This window comes from Ctenopharyngodon idella, chromosome 3 (genome assembly GCF_019924925.1).
Source record: "Ctenopharyngodon idella isolate HZGC_01 chromosome 3, HZGC01, whole genome shotgun sequence".
Lineage (NCBI taxonomy): Eukaryota > Metazoa > Chordata > Actinopteri > Cypriniformes > Xenocyprididae > Ctenopharyngodon > Ctenopharyngodon idella.
Genome location: NC_067222.1, coordinates 12,358,194 through 12,377,652, shown reverse-complemented (window position 1 = coordinate 12,377,652; position 19,459 = coordinate 12,358,194). Strand labels below are relative to the sequence as shown.

General features: G+C 35.7%; 2 protein-coding genes across 9 annotated transcripts in view; both read left to right on the top strand.

The window, feature by feature from the left end:
• The window catches only part of LOC127509899 (gastrula zinc finger protein XlCGF7.1-like), a 43,831-nt gene extending 30,576 nt beyond the window's left edge, over nucleotides 1-13,255 (top strand). Inside the window, exons 1-5 of one of the 8 annotated variants that reach the window (XM_051889211.1) lie at nucleotides 6,587-6,844; nucleotides 8,113-9,028; nucleotides 9,211-9,458; nucleotides 11,357-12,272; nucleotides 12,526-13,252. In XM_051889211.1, the coding sequence (XP_051745171.1) occupies nucleotides 6,811-6,844; nucleotides 8,113-9,028; nucleotides 9,211-9,458; nucleotides 11,357-12,272; nucleotides 12,526-12,571 (2,160 nt within the window). In that variant the 5' untranslated portion in view covers nucleotides 6,587-6,810 and the 3' untranslated portion in view covers nucleotides 12,572-13,252. Of the gene's footprint in view, nucleotides 1-698; nucleotides 1,346-1,665; nucleotides 2,966-3,218; nucleotides 3,673-6,586; nucleotides 6,845-8,112; nucleotides 9,029-9,210; nucleotides 9,459-11,356; nucleotides 12,273-12,525 lie in introns of those variants that run through there. The other 7 variants (XM_051889210.1, XM_051889214.1, XM_051889213.1 and 4 more) reach the window with 7 other exon arrangements.
• A 2,224-nt stretch (nucleotides 13,256-15,479) lies between these two features.
• On the top strand, nucleotides 15,480-18,525 carry LOC127510056 (gastrula zinc finger protein XlCGF7.1-like). Its single transcript, XM_051889571.1, has 3 exons — nucleotides 15,480-16,158; nucleotides 17,395-18,219; nucleotides 18,434-18,525. Exons 1-2 carry the CDS (start codon nucleotides 16,101-16,103, stop codon nucleotides 18,210-18,212), a joined length of 876 nt encoding a protein of 291 aa, XP_051745531.1. The 5' UTR covers nucleotides 15,480-16,100; the 3' UTR covers nucleotides 18,213-18,219; nucleotides 18,434-18,525.
• The last annotated feature ends 934 nt before the right edge of the window (nucleotides 18,526-19,459 follow it).

Here is a 19,459-nt window from a genome sequence, read left to right as displayed (position 1 = left end):
TACATCATGTTAATTATTTCTTTACTTCATTGCTCTGAATGTAGTTATTAGATGTGTATTTAGATATTGTGTGCTCTAGTATAGCTATTTATCTGTAGATATGAAGATGGGTGTTATCAAATTTCTGTTTATTCTTTAATTTCTTCATTCAAACTGTTATGGTTTACAGTATATTCTTTTCAATATTTATAGAAAGATATCTTAATCGTTAAGGGGGCAGAATGAATAAATATGGATAGAAATGTTAACAATCAGACGAAACAGAAATGCATAGAAATGTGTGAATTTCCACATATGTGAGTCAAATAAATCTGTCACTAAATGAGCATTTTAGATTGAAGTGCTCCTTGTGTTGATGCTGTTATTTTTAATATAGTAATAAAATGATTTACAAAGAGGCAACACTTTATATTTGTAAGTTGAGCCTGGGGTAATATCGATACCGGTATTGGGGAGTTAAAAAAAAAAAAAAAAAAGTCTGATATATCAGCAAATATTATTTCTTAATGTGTAAATTATAGTACAGTACCAGTCAAAAGTATGGACACACTTTCCCATTCAAAAACTTTCCCATTTCCATGTTAATGGTTTAATTAAATTTTAATAATGCTAATTAATTAAATTTATAAAAACAACCATATTAATAATTTTTAAAAAATCATTTCTCTCCCCCCCTCCCCTTTCTGGTAATCAAATTAACATGCAGTATTGTATAGTCTTTTTGCAGTTTAATATTCAGACACATCACAATTTGATTAAAGTGTACTGAATAACTTCGTAATATATTATTTTTTTATTTCATCTATGTTGATTATGAAATGTGAACAGCATGAGTAAGATAGATTATCATAAGATATATGTCGGGAGACATGGAGAGGGTCAGAAATGATTTTGACCACTTCATTAAGTTTTGTTTTGTAGAAAGACTTTCTTTAAAGTGAATTTTGTTTTGTAAAAATGTTATCTTAATTTTAATCAATGTTTCATCAACCAATTGCCTGGTTTTAATAATTAAAAAGCAAACCAAGTAAATGTGGCTTGACTTGAACATAGAGTGCTAAATACCAGAGCTGGTATAAACCAGAAGGCTATGGGATCTTCATAGATAGAATTTGGAGGATGTCTGCTTTACTCATATAAATGCCTAAATTGCTGGAATATTCCCATCAGACGAGCATCAGAGCATCAGGAAGAGCTGAAATCTGCAAAGTCTGAGTTTATTAAAGAGGACAGTGAGAACATGAGTGATCCAGAACCCTGCAGAATGAAACACACTGAAGATACTGAAGAACAAAGAGATTGGTGTTCATTAGTAAACATTGCCAAGCATATTTAATATTTCTAGGTATGTGAATATACAGTAGTCAACATATGAAGTGAATCATAATAGAAGGTTTTAGGACAACTTTGATGAAAGGTTTTGATCCACTTCAAATGCAACTACTGTATTTTCTAGTGATCTGTTAACCATTATATAATGCTCACTTATATTCTCACTACAGAAACATGCATCAAAATGATCATAATATTTTATAGCAGTTGTATATTAGGCTACATCACTTTTATGTCATTTCACTTAATATTTCTCTGTTTGAATTATATTGATTTACTGAAAAAATAAATATATATATATATATATTATTTATTTATTTATTTTCTTTTCAGACCTGATGGAAGAGAGTGAAGAACTGAGTGAAGTGGAGGAGGAACATCATGACAAACCTGGAGAAAAACCTTTGAGTCGCTCAAAGACTAAAAATACATTTTTAAAGAAAAGAAAAGCCATGAAATCTTTCACCTGCTTTCAGTGTGGAATGAGTTTCATAAAGAATTGTAATCTTGAGCTTCACATGAGGATCCACACTGGAGAGAAGCCATTCTCTTGTGATCAATGTGGGAAGAGATTCACATACAAACAAAGTCTTGTGGATCACATGAGGATCCACACCGGAGAGAGACCGTTCATATGTGATCAATGCGGCAGAACATTTCATAAGGCATCAAACCTGAGGTCACACCTGACAGTTCATACGAAGGAGAAGCCACATTCATGTTCTGTGTGTGGAAAGAGTTTTTCACTGCTGCAAAATTTACACAGACATGAGAAAATGCATGCTGGTGTGAGAGAGTTCATGTGCTTTGAGTGTGGGAAGACTTTTTCTTTAGCAAGCCATTTAAAACACCACCAGACAGTTCACACTGGAGAGAAACCTTACAGGTGTTCATACTGTGACAAGAGATTTAGTCTGTCATCAAATCTGAAAAGACATCAGAGGATCCACTGTAGAGAGAAGAAGTGTGGAACCGGTTTAACACAATCAGCAAACCTGGAGAACCACTCGAGAGAAAAGCCATTCGCGTGTGATCAGTGTGGAAAGAGTTTTCCATACAAACATATTCTTGAGGTTCACATGAGGATCCACACCGGAGAGAAGCCATTCAAGTGTGATCAGTGTGAAAAGAAATTTTCAAAAAAACAGTATCTTAATGTTCACATGAAGATCCACACTGGAGAGAAGTCGTTCAAGTGTGATCAATGTGGAAAAACATTTCTTGGGTCATCAGGCCTGAAGGTACACCTGACAGTTCATACGAAGGAGAAGCCACATTCATGTTCTGTGTGTGGAAAGAGTTTTTCACTGCTGGGAAATTTACGCAGACATCAGAAAATTCATATTGGTGTGAAAGAGTACATGTGCTTTGAGTGTGAGAAAACTTTTATTTCAGCAAACTGCTTAAAACTGCACCAGAGAATTCACACTGGAGAAAAACCTTACAAGTGTTCACACTGTGATAAGAGATTTAGTTGTTCATCATCTCTGAAAACACATGAGAGGATCCACAGCAGAGAGAAGCCGCACACATGTGATCAGTGTGGAAAGAGTTTCACTAATAAAAATTACCTGAAGCGACACATGAAGATCCATACAGTGGAGAAACCACATCACAACAGTCTGAAATCACAGTAAGTAGTTCATCTTTAGCATCAACAAAGTCTTCTATGTGAGTCAGTCAGATCTCTCTTCTCCACCTATAGCTGATGGTGATGTGAAGAGACCCCTGATGTGATTGTGAAGCACTTTGTGTGTTCAGTATATAAATGCCTCATTCATTCATTCATTTACTCATAGTTTCTTTACAGCCACAGTGAGTGACAGGACATTTTGTTGGTTGATCTAATATCTGTTCATGTCTGTATGCCTGTTGTGTTTATGCAGAACCACCAGAAAGCATCTGGAAGGAGAGGACAGAGAGATCCAGTGATCCAGAACCTGCAGATGAAACATCACGATACTGAAGAACAAAGAGGTTGTGTCAATGAGTGATTTGACAAAGAAACATCATCCAAAGCTCATCTTCAGGAGTTTGTGTTAATGTACCTAATGCTTTTGTATCACTCAGTTCTCTTTTATAAAGGGAATTACTAGTATTTTTTTTTTTTTTTAAATAAACTCAGTGTTCTTGTGCTGTCATATTCAGGCAGCTGAAGAAGAGGCATAGGAAGACAATCTGATATTTTTTATCTCATTCTTCATTGTTTTTCATTAAAACATCTAGTTTCTCTTCCACTTCTACTCTTCCATGCAAATGCAAGATATACTTTCATGTATCTTTGAAACTGGACCCTTTGCTTCTCTTCTACTAATGCATAATAAATCATATTTCACCACACACATGACTGTCATTGAATGAGATTGCTGTCCGTCTACATTATTAACAGTTTCACCCTTGATATCCAGTATATACAGGTGCTGGTCATATAATTAGAATATCATCAAAAAGTTGATTTATTTCACTAATTCCATTCAAAAAGTGAAACTTGTATATTATATTCATTCATTACACACAGACTGATATATTTCAAATGTTTATTTCTTTTAATTTTGATGATTATAACTGACAACTAAGGAAAATCCCTAATTCAGTATCTCAGAAAATTAGAATATTACTTAAGACCAATACAAAGAAAGGATTTTTAGAAATCTTGGCCAACTGAAAAGTATGAACATGAAAAGTATGAGCATGTACAGCACTCAATACTTAGTTGGGGCTCCTTTTGCCTGAATTACTGCAGCAATGCGGCGTGGCATGGAGTCGATCAGTCTGTGGCACTGCTCAGGTGTTATAAGAGCCCAGGTTGCTCTGATAGCGGCCTTCAGCTCTTCTGCATTGTTGGGTCTGGCATATCGCATCTTCCTCTTCACAATACCCCATAGATTTTCTATGGGGTTAAGGTCAGGCGAGTTTGCTGGCCAATTAAGAACAGGGATACCATGGTCCTTAAACCAGGTACTGGTAGCTTTGGCACTGTGTGCAGGTGCCAAGTCCTGTTGGAAAATGAAATCTGCATCTCCATAAAGTTGGTCAGCAGCAGGAAGCATGAAGTGCTCTAAAACTTCCTGGTATACGGCTGCGTTGACCTTGGACCTCAGAAAACACAGTGAACCAACACCAGCAGATGACATGGCACCCCAAACCATCACTGACTGTGGAAACTTTACACTGGACCTCAAGCAACGTGGATTGTGTGCCTCTCCTCTCTTCCTCCAGACTCTGGGACCCTGATTTCCAAAAGAAATGCAAAATTTACTTTCATCAGAGAACATAACTTTGGACCACTCAGCAGCAGTCCAGTCCTTTTTGTCTTTAGCCCAGGCGAGACGCTTCTGACGCTGTCTGTTGTTCAAGAGTGGCTTGACACAAGGAATGTGACAGCTGAAACCCATGTCTTGCATACGTCTGTGTGTAGTGGTTCTTGAAGCACTGACTCCAGCTGCAGTCCACTCTTTGTGAATCTCCCCCACATTTTTGAATGGGTTTTGTTTCACAATCCTCTCCAGGGTGCGGTTATCCCTATTGCTTGTACACTTTTTTCTACCACATCTTTTCCTTCCCTTCGCCTCTCTATTAATGTGCTTGGACACAGAGCTCTGTGAACAGCCAGCCTCTTTTGCAATGACCTTTTGTGTCTTGCCCTCCTTGTGCAAGGTGTCAATGGTCATCTTTTGGACAACTGTCAAGTCAGCAGTCTTCCCCATGATTGTGTAGCCTACAGAACTAGAATGAGAGACCATTTAAAGGCCTTTGCAGGTGTTTTGAGTTAATTAGCTGATTAGAGTGTGGCACCAGGTGTCTTCAATATTGAACCTTTTCACAATATTCTAATTTTCTGAGATACTGAATTTGGGATTTTCCTTAGTTGTCAGTTATAATCATCAAAATTAAAAGAAATAAACATTTGAAATATATCAGTCTGTGTGTAATGAATGAATATAATATACAAGTTTCACTTTTTGAATGGAATTAGTGAAATAAATCAACTTTTTGATGATATTCTAATTATATGACCAGCACCTGTACATGTCAAAGAGTTTGTTCTAGTCAGTTTGATGTTCATTCACACCATGAGGCTTCATGAAGTCAGAACAATTACCCTCATTCAAGTGTTGATAAAAAGGATCTATGAAGCTAGAATAAAATGTTTTTAAATTTAAAGTACAGCTAAAGACATATTTTAAGCATGAAAATGTAATACCTAAATAGGAACATAGTATAATTAATGTGCAAAAATGATATATAAATTGTAAACAATAAGTGTGATGTTAAGTTAAAGAAAACTTTATTGCAGTATAAACTAGTAACTAAATAGTTTACTGAGAGTATACTTCAAAGTGTATTTTAATAAAGCAAATATACTTCAAGTGTTAATATAGTAAACTACTAATATACATATAAGTTCACTTGTACAGATTTAGTACAATTGAGAAATATGGTTGTGAACTAGCTGTCCACTTAAAGTTTACTACTATAACACTCAGTACACTTAAACATAGGCTGTTTATATACTATATCGGGCCAATTTAGTCCCAAGCAGGACATTTACAAGTTTACTGCTAGTACATTGATATTACACTTACTACATACTTAAAAATATACTTGATCATAATTTAAGTGTACTTCATAAAATGAACTTTTTCGTAAGGCTACTGTCTCCATCTCACCACAGCTTTACGCAACCAGCAGAAAGAGAGCAGCTGAAATAAAGATAAGTGCAGTGTACTCTTTGTGTTTTTTGTGTGTGATTATGTTGATGTTTTGTCATCTGGACAGTATTTGGCACATATTTGAGCATCTACTGTTGATGGCCTATTATGTCACTATTCACGCCTTTCCTTTCAATCATTATCTTTCAATAGAGCAGTTTTCTAGTCTTTTCTCATATATCCTGACTCAAATCAGTTTCTAACAGCAAACACTGAGAATAAAGTGAGATGATCTGCTAATGATCTGAATGTCTTGTTGAATGAGTGTTGATAGTCTGAGGATCATCAATATTAACAGAGAAACTGCTGAAAACACTCTTTATTTCATGTCAATAGTTCCTGTTTTCACCTCATTTATTATGCTGATGTCTTCAGATCTGCTGTAAATTGACACTTAAAGTTCATTTCATTGGTGTCAGCAGACTGGGGGTGTTTGTTGGTTACAGATATATGTACATTTATTTCTGTCTTTATGCTTTCAGCTTGTTTTCTGACCATTATTTATATTTATATATTATATTTTAAAACAAACTCAGTTAATGATATATTTTCCATTTTGGCAGATCAGCTTCTCCCACACTGAAATTCATCACCATCAGTGAAGCTCCTCCCACTGCAATCACATCATCAGTGAAGCTCCTCCCACATCAGTTCTCCAATAAATGCTGGAATATTCCCATCAGAGCATCAGGAAGAGCTGAAATCTGCAAAGACTGAGTTTATTAAAGAGGACAGTGAGAACATTAGTGATCCAGAACCCTGCAGAATGAAACACACTGAAGATACTGAAGAACAAAGAGGTTGGTGTTTATTCTTCATTCATTCATGATGCTGAATAACATTCATGATAGAAAGATTCAAACACTTCTGCACATTTAGATAAACAGTTGAACTATGAAACGGAATGATTTGTTATTCTTTTTAAACAAATGGTCGGTAAAGGGAAGTTTGAGAAACTTTAAATATTAAATAATACTATATTGTTTGAACTTATTTTACTGTTTACTGTTTAATTTATATCTGGTTCACAATGTGCAACGTTACCACTATTTTTTAATATAGTTACATCATTGATTTTTCATTGACATGATATTTTTTCAGGAATAAAGAGTAAACGCCAAACTGTGTCAAGTAAATAAACTTTCCAGAATGGCTGACAGGGTTGTAAGCAGAAATTAAGCAAAATCTGATTTATAGTTCCTGATAAAGTTGTATTCCTGTTATAGAAGTTATATATAGAAGTTATATAGATTATTCTTCATTGAGTAACTTTGGTAACAGGGTTGATGGATGCAGTTAACGCTGTACAAACTAAATACAACGGATTGAGATTATTTTCATGTGCTCCCATCATTTCAAAAACAAATCAAAAGAACCTGGGAAACACCCTTCTACAAGCTAAAGACGACGACAAGGGAATCCCTATTCAAAGACACGAATGTTGAACACAAGTACCTCCAGGTTCTAGCTGAACTGGTGCATTGATAAAAAGTCTAATAACCTGCCTAAGAAGTGATAGAAGGGTTAAATTAATGATTGATCTGGTCTTATGAAGTGCATAAGTGTATTTCTCGAAACTTGAGATTTTATAATTTCACTTTTTTTAAACTCACTCTTTCCTCACTTCCTTCTTTCTGCAACTAGTGTGTGTGTGTGTGTGTGATTTTAGTTTGTGTTAGAATAATCAATTTATATCATTGTCTCATTCATAACTTTAAAGAGAAGTGTCTTGTGTGCTTACGAATTTAATGTGTTAAACTGCCGATCTCTGTTACCTTGATAATAAATAGTGTTTTCACTAGAGTTTGGATATTTATATACGCTACAGAGCTGATAGTTATGGCCTGTTCAAATGAATGCTGGACGATTCAGTTGCTCAGTCATAAAATAAGTGACTTTAAAATTCCCTATAAATTAACTAATAATTCCCTTTGAGCTAAATTGAACTGTGTACCCTTACAAGGGTTCGTTTTTATGTCCTTTTCATATTTATTTTTATTATTATTATTATTATTATTATTATTTTGATGTACTGAAAATGAAATTACACTTTTTTCTTTGATTTCAGTCCTGATGGAAGTGAAGGAGGAGAGTGAAGAAATGAGTGAAGTGGAGGAGAAACATCATGTCAAACCTGGAGAAAAACCTTTGAGTCGCTCAAAGACTAAAAAGACAATGTTAAAGGAAAGAAGAGCCAAGAAATCTACAACCTGCACACAGTGTGGAAAGAGTTTCACAACCAAACAAAGTCTTGATGTTCACATGAGAGTTCATACTAGTGAGAAGCCGTTCACATGTGATCAGTGTGGAAAGAGCTTCAATCAATCATTAAACCTTAAAGATCATATGAGGATCCACACCAGAGAGAAGCCGTTCACATGTGATCAATGTGGCAAAACATTTCTTGGGTCAATAAACCTGAAGAGACACCTTAGAGTTCATACGAAGGAGAAGCCATATTCATGTTCTGTGTGTGGAAAGAGTTTTTCACTACTGCAAAATTTACAGAGACATCAGAAAATACATACTGGTGTGAGAGAGTACATGTGCTTCGAGTGTGAGAAGACTTTTAATACAGCTGACCATTTAAAACGTCACAAGAGAATTCACACTGGAGAACAACCTTACAAGTGTTCACACTGTGACAAGAGATTCAGTCAGTCATCATCTCTGAAAACACATGAGAAGATCCACACTGGAGAGAAACCTTACAAGTGTTCACACTGTGACAAGAGATTCAGTCTGTCATCACATCTGAAAAAACACGAGAGGATCCACACTGGAGAAAAACCTTACAAGTGTTCACACTGTGACAAGAGATTCAGTCAGTCAGCAAATCTGAAAACACATGAGAGGATCCACACAGGAGAGAAGCTGCTCACGTGTGATCAGTGTGGAAAGAGTTTCACTATTAAAAATGACCTGAAGCGACACATGAAGATCCATACAGTGGAGAAACCACATGACCACAGTCTGAAATCACTGTAAGTAGTTCATCTTTATCATCAACAAAGTCTTTTCTGTGTGTGAAAAGTAAATTGACACTTAAAGTTCAAATTGGTGTCAGCAGACTGGGGGTGTTTTTGTTGGTTTCTCACCATTATTTATATTTATATATTATATTTTAAAACAAACTCAGTTAATGATATATTTTTCATTTTGGCAGATCAGCTTCTCCCACACTGAAATTCATCATCATCAATGAAGCTCCTCCCACTGCAATCACATCATCAGTGAAGCTCCTCCCACATCAGTTCTCCAATAAATGCTGGAATATTCCCATCAGACGAGCATCAGAGCATCAGGAAGAGCTGAAATCTGCAAAGACTGAGTTTATTAAAGAGGACAGTGAGAACATGAGTGATCCAGAACCCTGCAGAATGAAACACACTGAAGATACTGAAGAACAAAGAGGTTGGTGTTTATTCTTCATTCATTCATGATGCTGAACAACATTCATGTTAGAAAGATTCAAGCACTTCATTACAGTTAGATAAACAGTTAAACTATGAAACGGAATGATCTGTTTTTCTTTTTAAACAAATGGTCAGTAAAGGGAGGTTTGAGAAACTTTAAATATTAAATAATACTATATTGTTTGAACTTATTTTACTGTTTAATTTATATCTGGTTCACAATTTGCAACGTAACCATTATTTTTAATATAGTTACATCATTGATATTTTTTCAGGAATAAAGAGTAAACGCCAAACTGTGTCAAGTAAATAAACTTTCCAGAATGGCTGACAGGGTTGTAAGCAGAAATTAAGCAAAATCTGATTTATAGTTCTTGATAAAGTTGTATTCCTCTTATAGAAGTTATATATAGAAGTTATATAGATTATTCTTCTTTGAGTAACTTTGGTAACAGGGTCGATGAATGCAGTTAACGCTGTACAAACTAAATACAACGGATTGAGATTATTTTCATGTGCTCCCATCATGCTGTAGAAAGAGACCAGATCATGTCACTTCCTGGATGTCACAGTTAAAGAGGCATCAAAGTGATAGTAATATTTTATAGCAGTTGTCTAGGGTGTAGAATTGGAGGGTGAACCGAACACAAATGAATCTTGCAGATGATTCATTCAAACAGAATATCCCATCGAATTCTGAATCAACACTCAGGACTCTAATTCAGTTGAGCCTAGCTGAGGAAGGAGATGTCAACCTCAAGCAGTTTGTCAAAGACGGATTGGTTTGAAGAGGGCACAGCTTGAGCCCCACCATAATAAATCCCCAAGACAGGCCTTCTCTTCTTCTCCAAACCTTTGAATGAATTCTCTTGACCACAGAGTTGAAAACCACAGGAAAAACCACAAAGACTGCTCTTATTAAAATTCATCAAATTATTCTCAAAATGATGACTAAACAGACTTATCGAACATTGTTCAACTGCATAATTCTGCACCATGTCTTCAAGCTAATATGTAACACATCTGGGGCGCGTTTCCCGAAAGCGTCGTTAGTCAGCGATGGTCGTAAATTCCATTGAACTCTATTGGTAACGACGGAACTTGCGATCTTAGTTCGCTTTGGGAAACGCACCCCTGCTTAGATCACACATAATTCATGAAATTGTTATAACTGTCGAATGGTTTAATGGGAGCATGGAGTGTTTGGTATCAGTGTGAATGTCCTCTTACCGCTTTAATTATTCTTTGAATTAAATTCATTGTATTCTTATTAATATAAATCATGTCTAAACTGTACTCTTTGGGTAGAGCAGGGAGATAAGAGACCATCAGATAAGGTGATTTATGGTGAGAGGAGGAGAAATCTTTACATCATACAAAAGACAATGCTTAATTGGTCAGTACTCCCTTCAGAGGCTGTTAGGCTCTCTTAAAACTCACTTTTTCCTCACTTCTTTCTTTCTGCAACTTGTGTGTGTGTGTGTGTGTGATTTTAGTTTGTGTTAGAATAATCAATTTATATCATTGTCTCATTTATAACTTTAAAGAGAAGTGTCTTGTGTGCTTATGAATTTAATGTGTTAAACTGCCGATCTCTGTTACCTTGATAATAAATAGTGTTTTCACTAGAGTTTGGATATTTATATACGCTACAGAGCTGATAGTTATGGCCTGTTCAAATGAATGCTGGATGATTCAGTTGCTCAGTCATAAAATAAGTGACTGTAAAATTCCCTGTAAATTAACTAATAATTCCCTTTGAGCTAAATTGAACTGTGTACCCTTACAAGGGTTCGTTTTTATGTCCTTTTCATATTTATTTTTATTATTATTATTATTATTATTATTTTGATGTACTGAAAATGAAATGACACTTTTTTTTTTCTTTCATTTCAGACCTGATGGAAGTGAAGGAGGAGAGTGAAGAACTGAGTGAAGTGGAGGAGAAACATCATGTCAAACCTGGAGAAAAACCTTTGAGTCGCTCAAAGATTAAAAAGACATTTTTAAAGAAAAGAAGAGCCAAGAAATCTACAACCTGCACTCAGTGTGGAAAGAGTTTCACAAAAGAACAAAATCTTGATGTTCACATGAGAGTTCATACTGGAGAGAAACTGTTCACATGTGATCAGTGTGGGAAGAGTTACACAACCAAACAAAGTCTTGATGTTCACATGAGAGTTCATACTAGTGAGAAGCCGTTCACATGTGATCAGTGTGGAAAGAGCTTCAATCAATCATCAAACCTTAAAGATCATATGAGGATCCACACCGGAGAGAAGCCGTTCACATGTGATCAATGTGGCAAAACATTTCTTGTGTCAATAAACCTGAAGGTACACCTTAGAGTTCATACGAAGGAGAAGCCATATTCATGTTCTGTGTGTGGAAAGAGTTTTTCATGGCTGCAAAATCTACAGAGACATCAGAAAATACATACTGGTGTGAGAGAGTACATGTGCTTCGAGTGTGAGAAGACTTTTATTACAGCTGACCATTTAAAACGTCACGAGAGAATTCACACTGGAGAACAACCTTATAAGTGTTCACACTGTGACAAGAGATTCAATCAGTTAACAAGTTTGAAAACACATGAGAGGATCCACACTGGAGAGAAACCTTACAAGTGTTTATACTGTGACAAGAGATTCAGTCTGTCATCATATCTGAAAAGACATGAGAGGATCCACACTGGAGAGAAGCTGCACACGTGTGATCAGTGTGGAAAGAGTTTCACTATTAAAAATGACCTGAAGCGACACATGAAGATCCATACGGTGGAGAAACCACATCACCACAGTCTGAAATCACTGTAAGTAGTTCATCTTTATCATCAACAAAGTCTCTTCTGTGTGAGTCAGTCAGATCTCTCCTCTCCACCTATAGCTGATGGTGATGTGAAGAGACCCCTGATGTGATTGTGAAGCACTTTGTGTGTACAGTATATAAATGCCTCATTCATTCATTCATTTACTCAGTTTCTTTACAGCCACAGTGAGTGACAGGACATTTTGTTGGTTGATCTAATATCTGTTCATGTCTGTATGCCTGTTGTGTTTATGCAGAACCACCAGAAAGCATCTGGAAGGAGAGGACAGAGAGATCCAGTGATCCAGAACCTGCAGATGAAACATCACGATACTGAAGAACAAAGAGGTTGTGTCAATGAGTGATTTGACAAAGAAACATCATCCAAAGCTCATCTTCAGGAGTTTGTGTTAATGCACCTAATGCTTTTGTATCACTCAGTTTTCTTTTATAAAGGGAACTAGTATTTCTTTTAAAAAAAACTCAGTGTTCTTGTGCTGTCATATTCAAGGAGCTGAAGAAGAGGCATAGAAAGACAATCTGATATTTTTTATCTCGTTCTTCATTGTTTTTTATTAGAACATCTAGTTTCTCTTCCACTTCTACTCTTCCATGCAAATGCAAGATATACTTTCATGTATCTTTGAAACTGGACCCTTTGCTTCTCTTCTACTAATGCATAATAAATCATATTTCACCACACACATGACTGTCATTGAATGAGATTGCTGTCCGTCTACATTATTAACAGTTTCACCCTTGATATCCAGTATATACATGTCAAAGAGTTTGTTCTAGTCAGTTTGATGTTCATTCACACCATGAGGCTTCATGAAGTCAGAACAATTACCCTCATTCAAGTGTTGATAAAAAGGATCTATGAAGCTAGAATAAAATGTTTTTTATTTTTTTTTATTTAGTACACTTAAAGACATTTTTCAAGCATTTAAAATATAATACATAAATAGATACATAGTAGTATAATTAAAGTGCAAAAATTATATATAAATGGTAAACTATAAGTGTGATGCTATGTTACCTTAAAGAAAACTTTATTGCAGTATAAACTAGTAACTAAATAGTTTACTGAGAGTATACTTCAAAGTGTATTTTAATAAAGCAAATATACTTAAAGTATTAACATAGTAAACTAGTAATATACATACAGTGGTGGTCAGAATTATTGGCACCCTTGGTAAATATGATCAAAGATGACTATAAAAATAATTAAGCATTGTTTATCCTTTTGAGGTTTAATTCATAAAATTAGCAAAAATCTAGGCTTTCATTGAAGGAAAAGAATTGAAAGGGGGTGGGGGGGGGGGGGGGGGCACAATTATTGGCACCCTTTTATTCAAAACTTTACGCAACCTCCTTTTGCCACGATAACAGCTCTGAGTCTTCACCTCTAATGCCTGATGAGTTTGGAGAAAACCTGACAAGAGATCAGAGACCATTCCTTCATACAGAATCTCTACAGGTCCTTCAGATTCCCAGCTCCATGTTGGTGCTTCTTCTCTTCAGTTCACTCCACTCATTTTCTTCAGGGTTCAGGTCAGGGGACTGGGACGGCCATGGCAGAAGCTTCATTTTGTGCTCAGTGACACATTTTTGAGTTGGCTTTGATGTTTGTTTTGGATCATTGTCCCGATGGAAGATCCAATTACGGCCCATTATTGGATTTCTAACAGAAGCGGTCAGGTTTTGATTTTTATCTGTTGGTATTTGATAGAATCCATGATACCATGTATCTGAACAAGATGTCCAGGACCTCCAGCAGAAAAATAGGCCCACAATATTAAAGATCCAGCAGTATATTTAACCGTGGGCATGGGGTACTTTTTATCCCTGTGTGCACCAAACCCATCTGGTGGGTTTGCTGCCAAAAAGCTCTTTTTTTAGTTTCATCTGACCATAGAAGCCGGTCCCGTTTGAAGTTCCAGTCGTGTCTGACAACTGAATATGCTGGAGATTGTTTCTGGATGAGAGCAGAGGATTTTTCTTGAAACCCTCCTGAACAACTTGTGGGGATGTAGGTGCTGTTTAATATTTTTTTAGGCTTTCTGAGACTCAAGACTCAACTAATCTCTGCAGTTCTCCAGCTGTGATTCTTGGAGAGTCTTTGTCCACTCAAACTCTCCTCCTCACCGCGCATTAGGATGATTTAGACACAGGTCCTCTTCCAGGCAGATTTGTAACATCTTTAGTTGATTGAAACTTCTTAATTATTGCCCTGATAGTGGAAATGGGGATTTTCAATGCTTTAGCTATTTTCTTACAGCCACTTTCTATTTTGTGAAGCTCAACAATCTTTTGCTGCACATCAGAACTATATTCTTTGGTTTTACTCATTGTGATGAATGATTAAGGGAATTTGGCCTTTGTGTTTCCTCATGTTTATACTCCTGTGGAACAGGAAGTCATGGCTGGACAATTTCATGTTCATGATCACCCTGGTGTGCTAAAAAATGTAAATATGAATGGGAATATACTTCAGAGATATTTTACTCATAAAAATTCTAGGGGTGCCAATAACTGTGGTCAACGTGTTTTGAAGAAAAACATTTATTTCACAATGTGATTTGCCCCCTACTGTCAATTCTTTTCCTTCAATGAAAGGTTAGATTTTTGCTAATTTTATGAATTAAAGATCAAAAGGCTAAACAATGCAGATTTATTTTTAGTCATCTTTGATCATATTTACCAAGGGTGCCAATAATTCTGACCACCACTGTATAAGTACATTTGTACAGATTTAGTACAATTGAGAAACATGGTTGTGAAATAGTTGTGCACTTAAAGTTTACTACTGTAACACTCAGTACACTTAAACATGCTTTTTATATACTAAATCGGGCCAATTTAGTCCCAAGCAGGACATTTACAAGTTTACTGCTAGTACATTGATATTACACTTACTACATACTTAAAAATATACTTGAACATAATTTAAGTGTACTTCATTAAGTGAACTTTTTCGTAAGGCTACTGTCTCCATCTCACCACAGCTTTACACAACCAGCAGAAAGAGAGCAGCTGAAATAAAGATAAGTGCAGTGTACTCTTTGTGGTTTTTGTGTGTGTGATTATGTTGATGTTTTGTTGTTGTGAACAGTATTTGGCACATCTTTGAGCATCTACTGTTAACAGTCTGTTATGTCACTATTCACGCCTTCCCTTTCAATCATTATCTTTCAGAAGAGCGTTTTTTTAGGCTTTTCTCATATATCCTGACTCAAATCAGTTTCTAACAGCAAACACTGAGAATAAAGTGAGATGATCTGCTAATGATCTGATTGTCTTGTTGAATGAGTGTTGATAGTCTGAGGATCATCAATATTAACAGAGAAACTCCTGAAAACACTCTTTATTTCATGTCAATAGTTCCTGTTTTCACCTCATTTATTATGCTGATGTCTTCAGATCTGCTGTAAATTGACACTTCAAGCTCATTTCATTGCTGTCAGCAGACTGAGGGGTGTTTGTTGGTTACAGATATGTACATTTATTTCTGTCTTTATGCTTTCAACTTGTTTTCTGACCATTATTTATATTTATATATTATATTTTAAAACAAACTCAGTTAATGATATATTTTCCATTTTGGCAGATCAGCTTCTCCCACACTGAAATTCATCACCATCAGTGAAGCTCCTCCCTCATCACTCACATCACCAGTGAAGCTCCTCCCACAGCAATCACATCATCAGTGAAGCTCCTCCCACATCAGTTCCCCAATAAATACTGGAATATTCCCATCAGACGAGCATCAGAGCATCAGGAAGAGCTGAAACCTGCAAAGACTGAGTTTATTAAAGAGGACAGTGAGAACATGAGTGATCCAGAACCCTGCAGAATGAAACACACTGAAGATACTGAAGAACAAAGAGGTTGGTGTTTATTCTTCATTCATTCATGATGCTGAACAACATTCATGTTAGAAAGATTCAAGCACTTCATTACAGTTAGATAAACAGTTAAACTATGAAACGGAATGATCTGTTGTTCTTTTTAAACAAATGGTCAGTAAAGGGAGGTTTGAGAAACTTTAAATATTAAATAATACTAAATATTGTTTGAACTGTCTTATTTTACTGTTTAATTTATATCTGGTTCACAATTTGCAACGTAACCATTATTTTTAATATAGTTACATCATTGATATTTTTTTCAGGAATAAAGAGTAAACGCCAAACTGTGTCAAGTAAATAAACTTTCCAGAATGGCTGACAGGGTTGTAAGCATAAATTAAGCAAAATCTGATTTATAGTTCCTGATAAAGTTGTATTCCTGTTATAGAAGTTTTATAGATTATTCTTCATTGAGTAACTTTGGTAACAGGGTTGATGAATGCAGTTAACGCTGTACAAACTAAATACAACGGATTGAGATTATTTTCATGTGCTCCCATCATTTCAAAAACAAATCAAAAGAACCTGGGAAACACCCTTCTACAAGCTAAAGACGGTGACAAGGGAATCCCTATTCAAAGACACAAATGTTGAACACAAGTACCTCCAGGTTCTAGCTGAACTGGTGCCTTGATAAAAAGTCTAATAACCTGCCTAAGAAGCGATAGAAGGGTTAAATTAATGATTGATCTGGTCTTATGAAGTGCATAACTGTATTTCTAGAAACTTAAGATTTCATAATTTCACTTTTTTTAAACTCACTCTTTCCTCACTTCCTTCTTTCTGCAACTAGTGTGTGTGTGTGTGTTAGTTTGTGTTAGATTTTAGTTTGTGTTAGAATAATCAATTTATATCATTGTCTCATTCATAACTTTAAAGAGAAGTGTCTTGTGTGCTTACGAATTTAATGTGTTAAACTGCCGATCTCTGTTACCTTAATAATAAATAGTGTTTTCACTAGAGTTTGGATATTTATATACGCTACAGAGCTGATAGTTATGGCCTGTTCAAATGAATGCTGGATGATTCAGTTGCTCAGTCATAAAATAAGTGACTGTAAAATTCCCTGTAAATTAACTAATAATTCCCTTTGAGCTAAATTGAACTGTGTACCCTTACAAGGGTTCGTTTTTATGTCCTTTTCATATTTATTTTTATTATTATTATTATTTTGATGTACTGAAAATGAAATTACACTTTTTTCTTTGATTTCAGTCCTGATGGAAGTGAAGGAGGAGAGTGAAGAACTGAGTGAAGTGGAGGAGAAACATCATGTCAAACCTGGAGAAAAACCTTTGAGTCTCTCAAAGACTAAAAAGACATTTTTAAAGAAAAGAAGAGCAAAGAAATCTACAACCTGCACTCAGTGTGGAAAGAGTTTCACAACCAGACAAAGTCTTGATGTTCACATGAGAGTTCATACTAGTGAGAAGCCGTTCACATGTGATCAGTGTGGAAAGAGCTTCAATCAATCACCAAACCTTAATGTTCACATGAAGATCCACACCGGAGAGAAGCCGTTCACATGTGATCAATGTGGAAAAACATTTCTTGGGTCAATAAACCTGAAGAGACACCTGACAGTTCATACGAAGGAGAAGCCATATTCATGTTCTGTGTGTGGAAAGAGTTTTTCATGGCTGGGAAATTTACAGAGACATCAGAAAATTCACACTGGTGTGAGAGAGTACATGTGCTTTGAGTGTGAGAAGACTTTTACTACAGCAAACTGTTTAAAACAGCACCAGAGAATTCACACTGGAGAACAACCTTACAAGTGTTCACACTGTGACAAGAGATTCAATCAGTCAGCATATCTGAAAAGACATGAGAGGATTCATACTGGAGAGAAACCTTACAAGTGTTCATACTGTGACAAGAGATTCAGTCAGTCAGAAAATCTGAAAAGACATGAGAGGATCCACACTGGAGAGAAGCCACACACGTGTGATCAGTGTGGAAAGAGTTTCACTATTAAAAGTCACCTGAAGATACACATGAATACACATGAAAACCACATCACCACAGTCTGAAATCACTGTAAGTAGTTCATCTTTGAGTCAGTCAGATCTCTCCTCTCCACCTATAGCTGATGGTGATGTGAAGAGACCCCTGATGTGATTGTGAAGCACTTTGTGTGAACAGTATATAAATGCCTCATTCATTAATAGTTTCTTTACAGCCACAGTGAGTGACAGGACAGGTTGATCTCATATCATGTCTGTTGGAATGTAACTTATTTGTTTTTATGCAGAACCACCAGAAAACATCTGGAAGGAGAGGACAGAGAGATCCAGTGATCCAGAACCTGCAGATGAAACATCATGATACTGAAGAACAAAGAGGTTGGTGTTTATTCTTCATTCCTCATTCATTCATCATGATACTGAAGAACATGCTGATGATCCCCAGATTTACTTTGTTTCAGGTCGAGAATTAAAACATGACAAATTAACCCTTTAAACCTAAAGCTAAAAAAGCCGTTTTTTTACATATTATGGTTTTTTTTTTTATAAATTCTCACACAATATGCTATCTTCAAGTGCAAGGTGTATTTTATTTTTTTTTTTTCAGAAAACGAATGGCTTTCAATAAATTAGTTATTGACAATTAATATGTATGGTGAGTTTGTAAATAGGCAAAAAAAAAAAAAAAAGAAAATGAAAAAGAAAAAAAAAGAATACATTTTCTGATTTTTATTTAGAAAAAAAAAAGAGAAAAAAATGATGATCGAAAGAATTTAACACTTCAAACTTGAAAATTCAACACAGTTGCACAGTTTTCATTCAGGAGACATTTCTTTTTCATACACACATACATATACTACATATGCCCACATATTTGTAGGCATACATTTACCACACAGACACATAATACAGAATCAGATACACACACCAAATGTGAAAGAGTCTCGCCTCCCAAGTTTGATCAAAAATCATTCTGTGTACTTCTTTGCCATGTTTGTGTTCGTTTCTTCTATTATTTATGCAATCCAAAACTCCCTATACTGCCACGCTCCATATCTCCCCGCTCAAATCCTCCTTCCACCCACTTTCCCCAAAAGAAAGGCAAATCACCGTAATAACCCATAAATTACTGAAAAACCCACGTTGTCTAATAGGACTGGGTAAAAACTACTCGATTTTAATCGATTCTCATTTTTACGAACCGATATCAATTCTTAAATCCCAAGAATCGATTAGTCTGTTTTTAGTTGATGAATGAGAAGAATATGTAGCGCCTCCCATCCAATAAATCACAATAATCTTGTGCTTGTTAA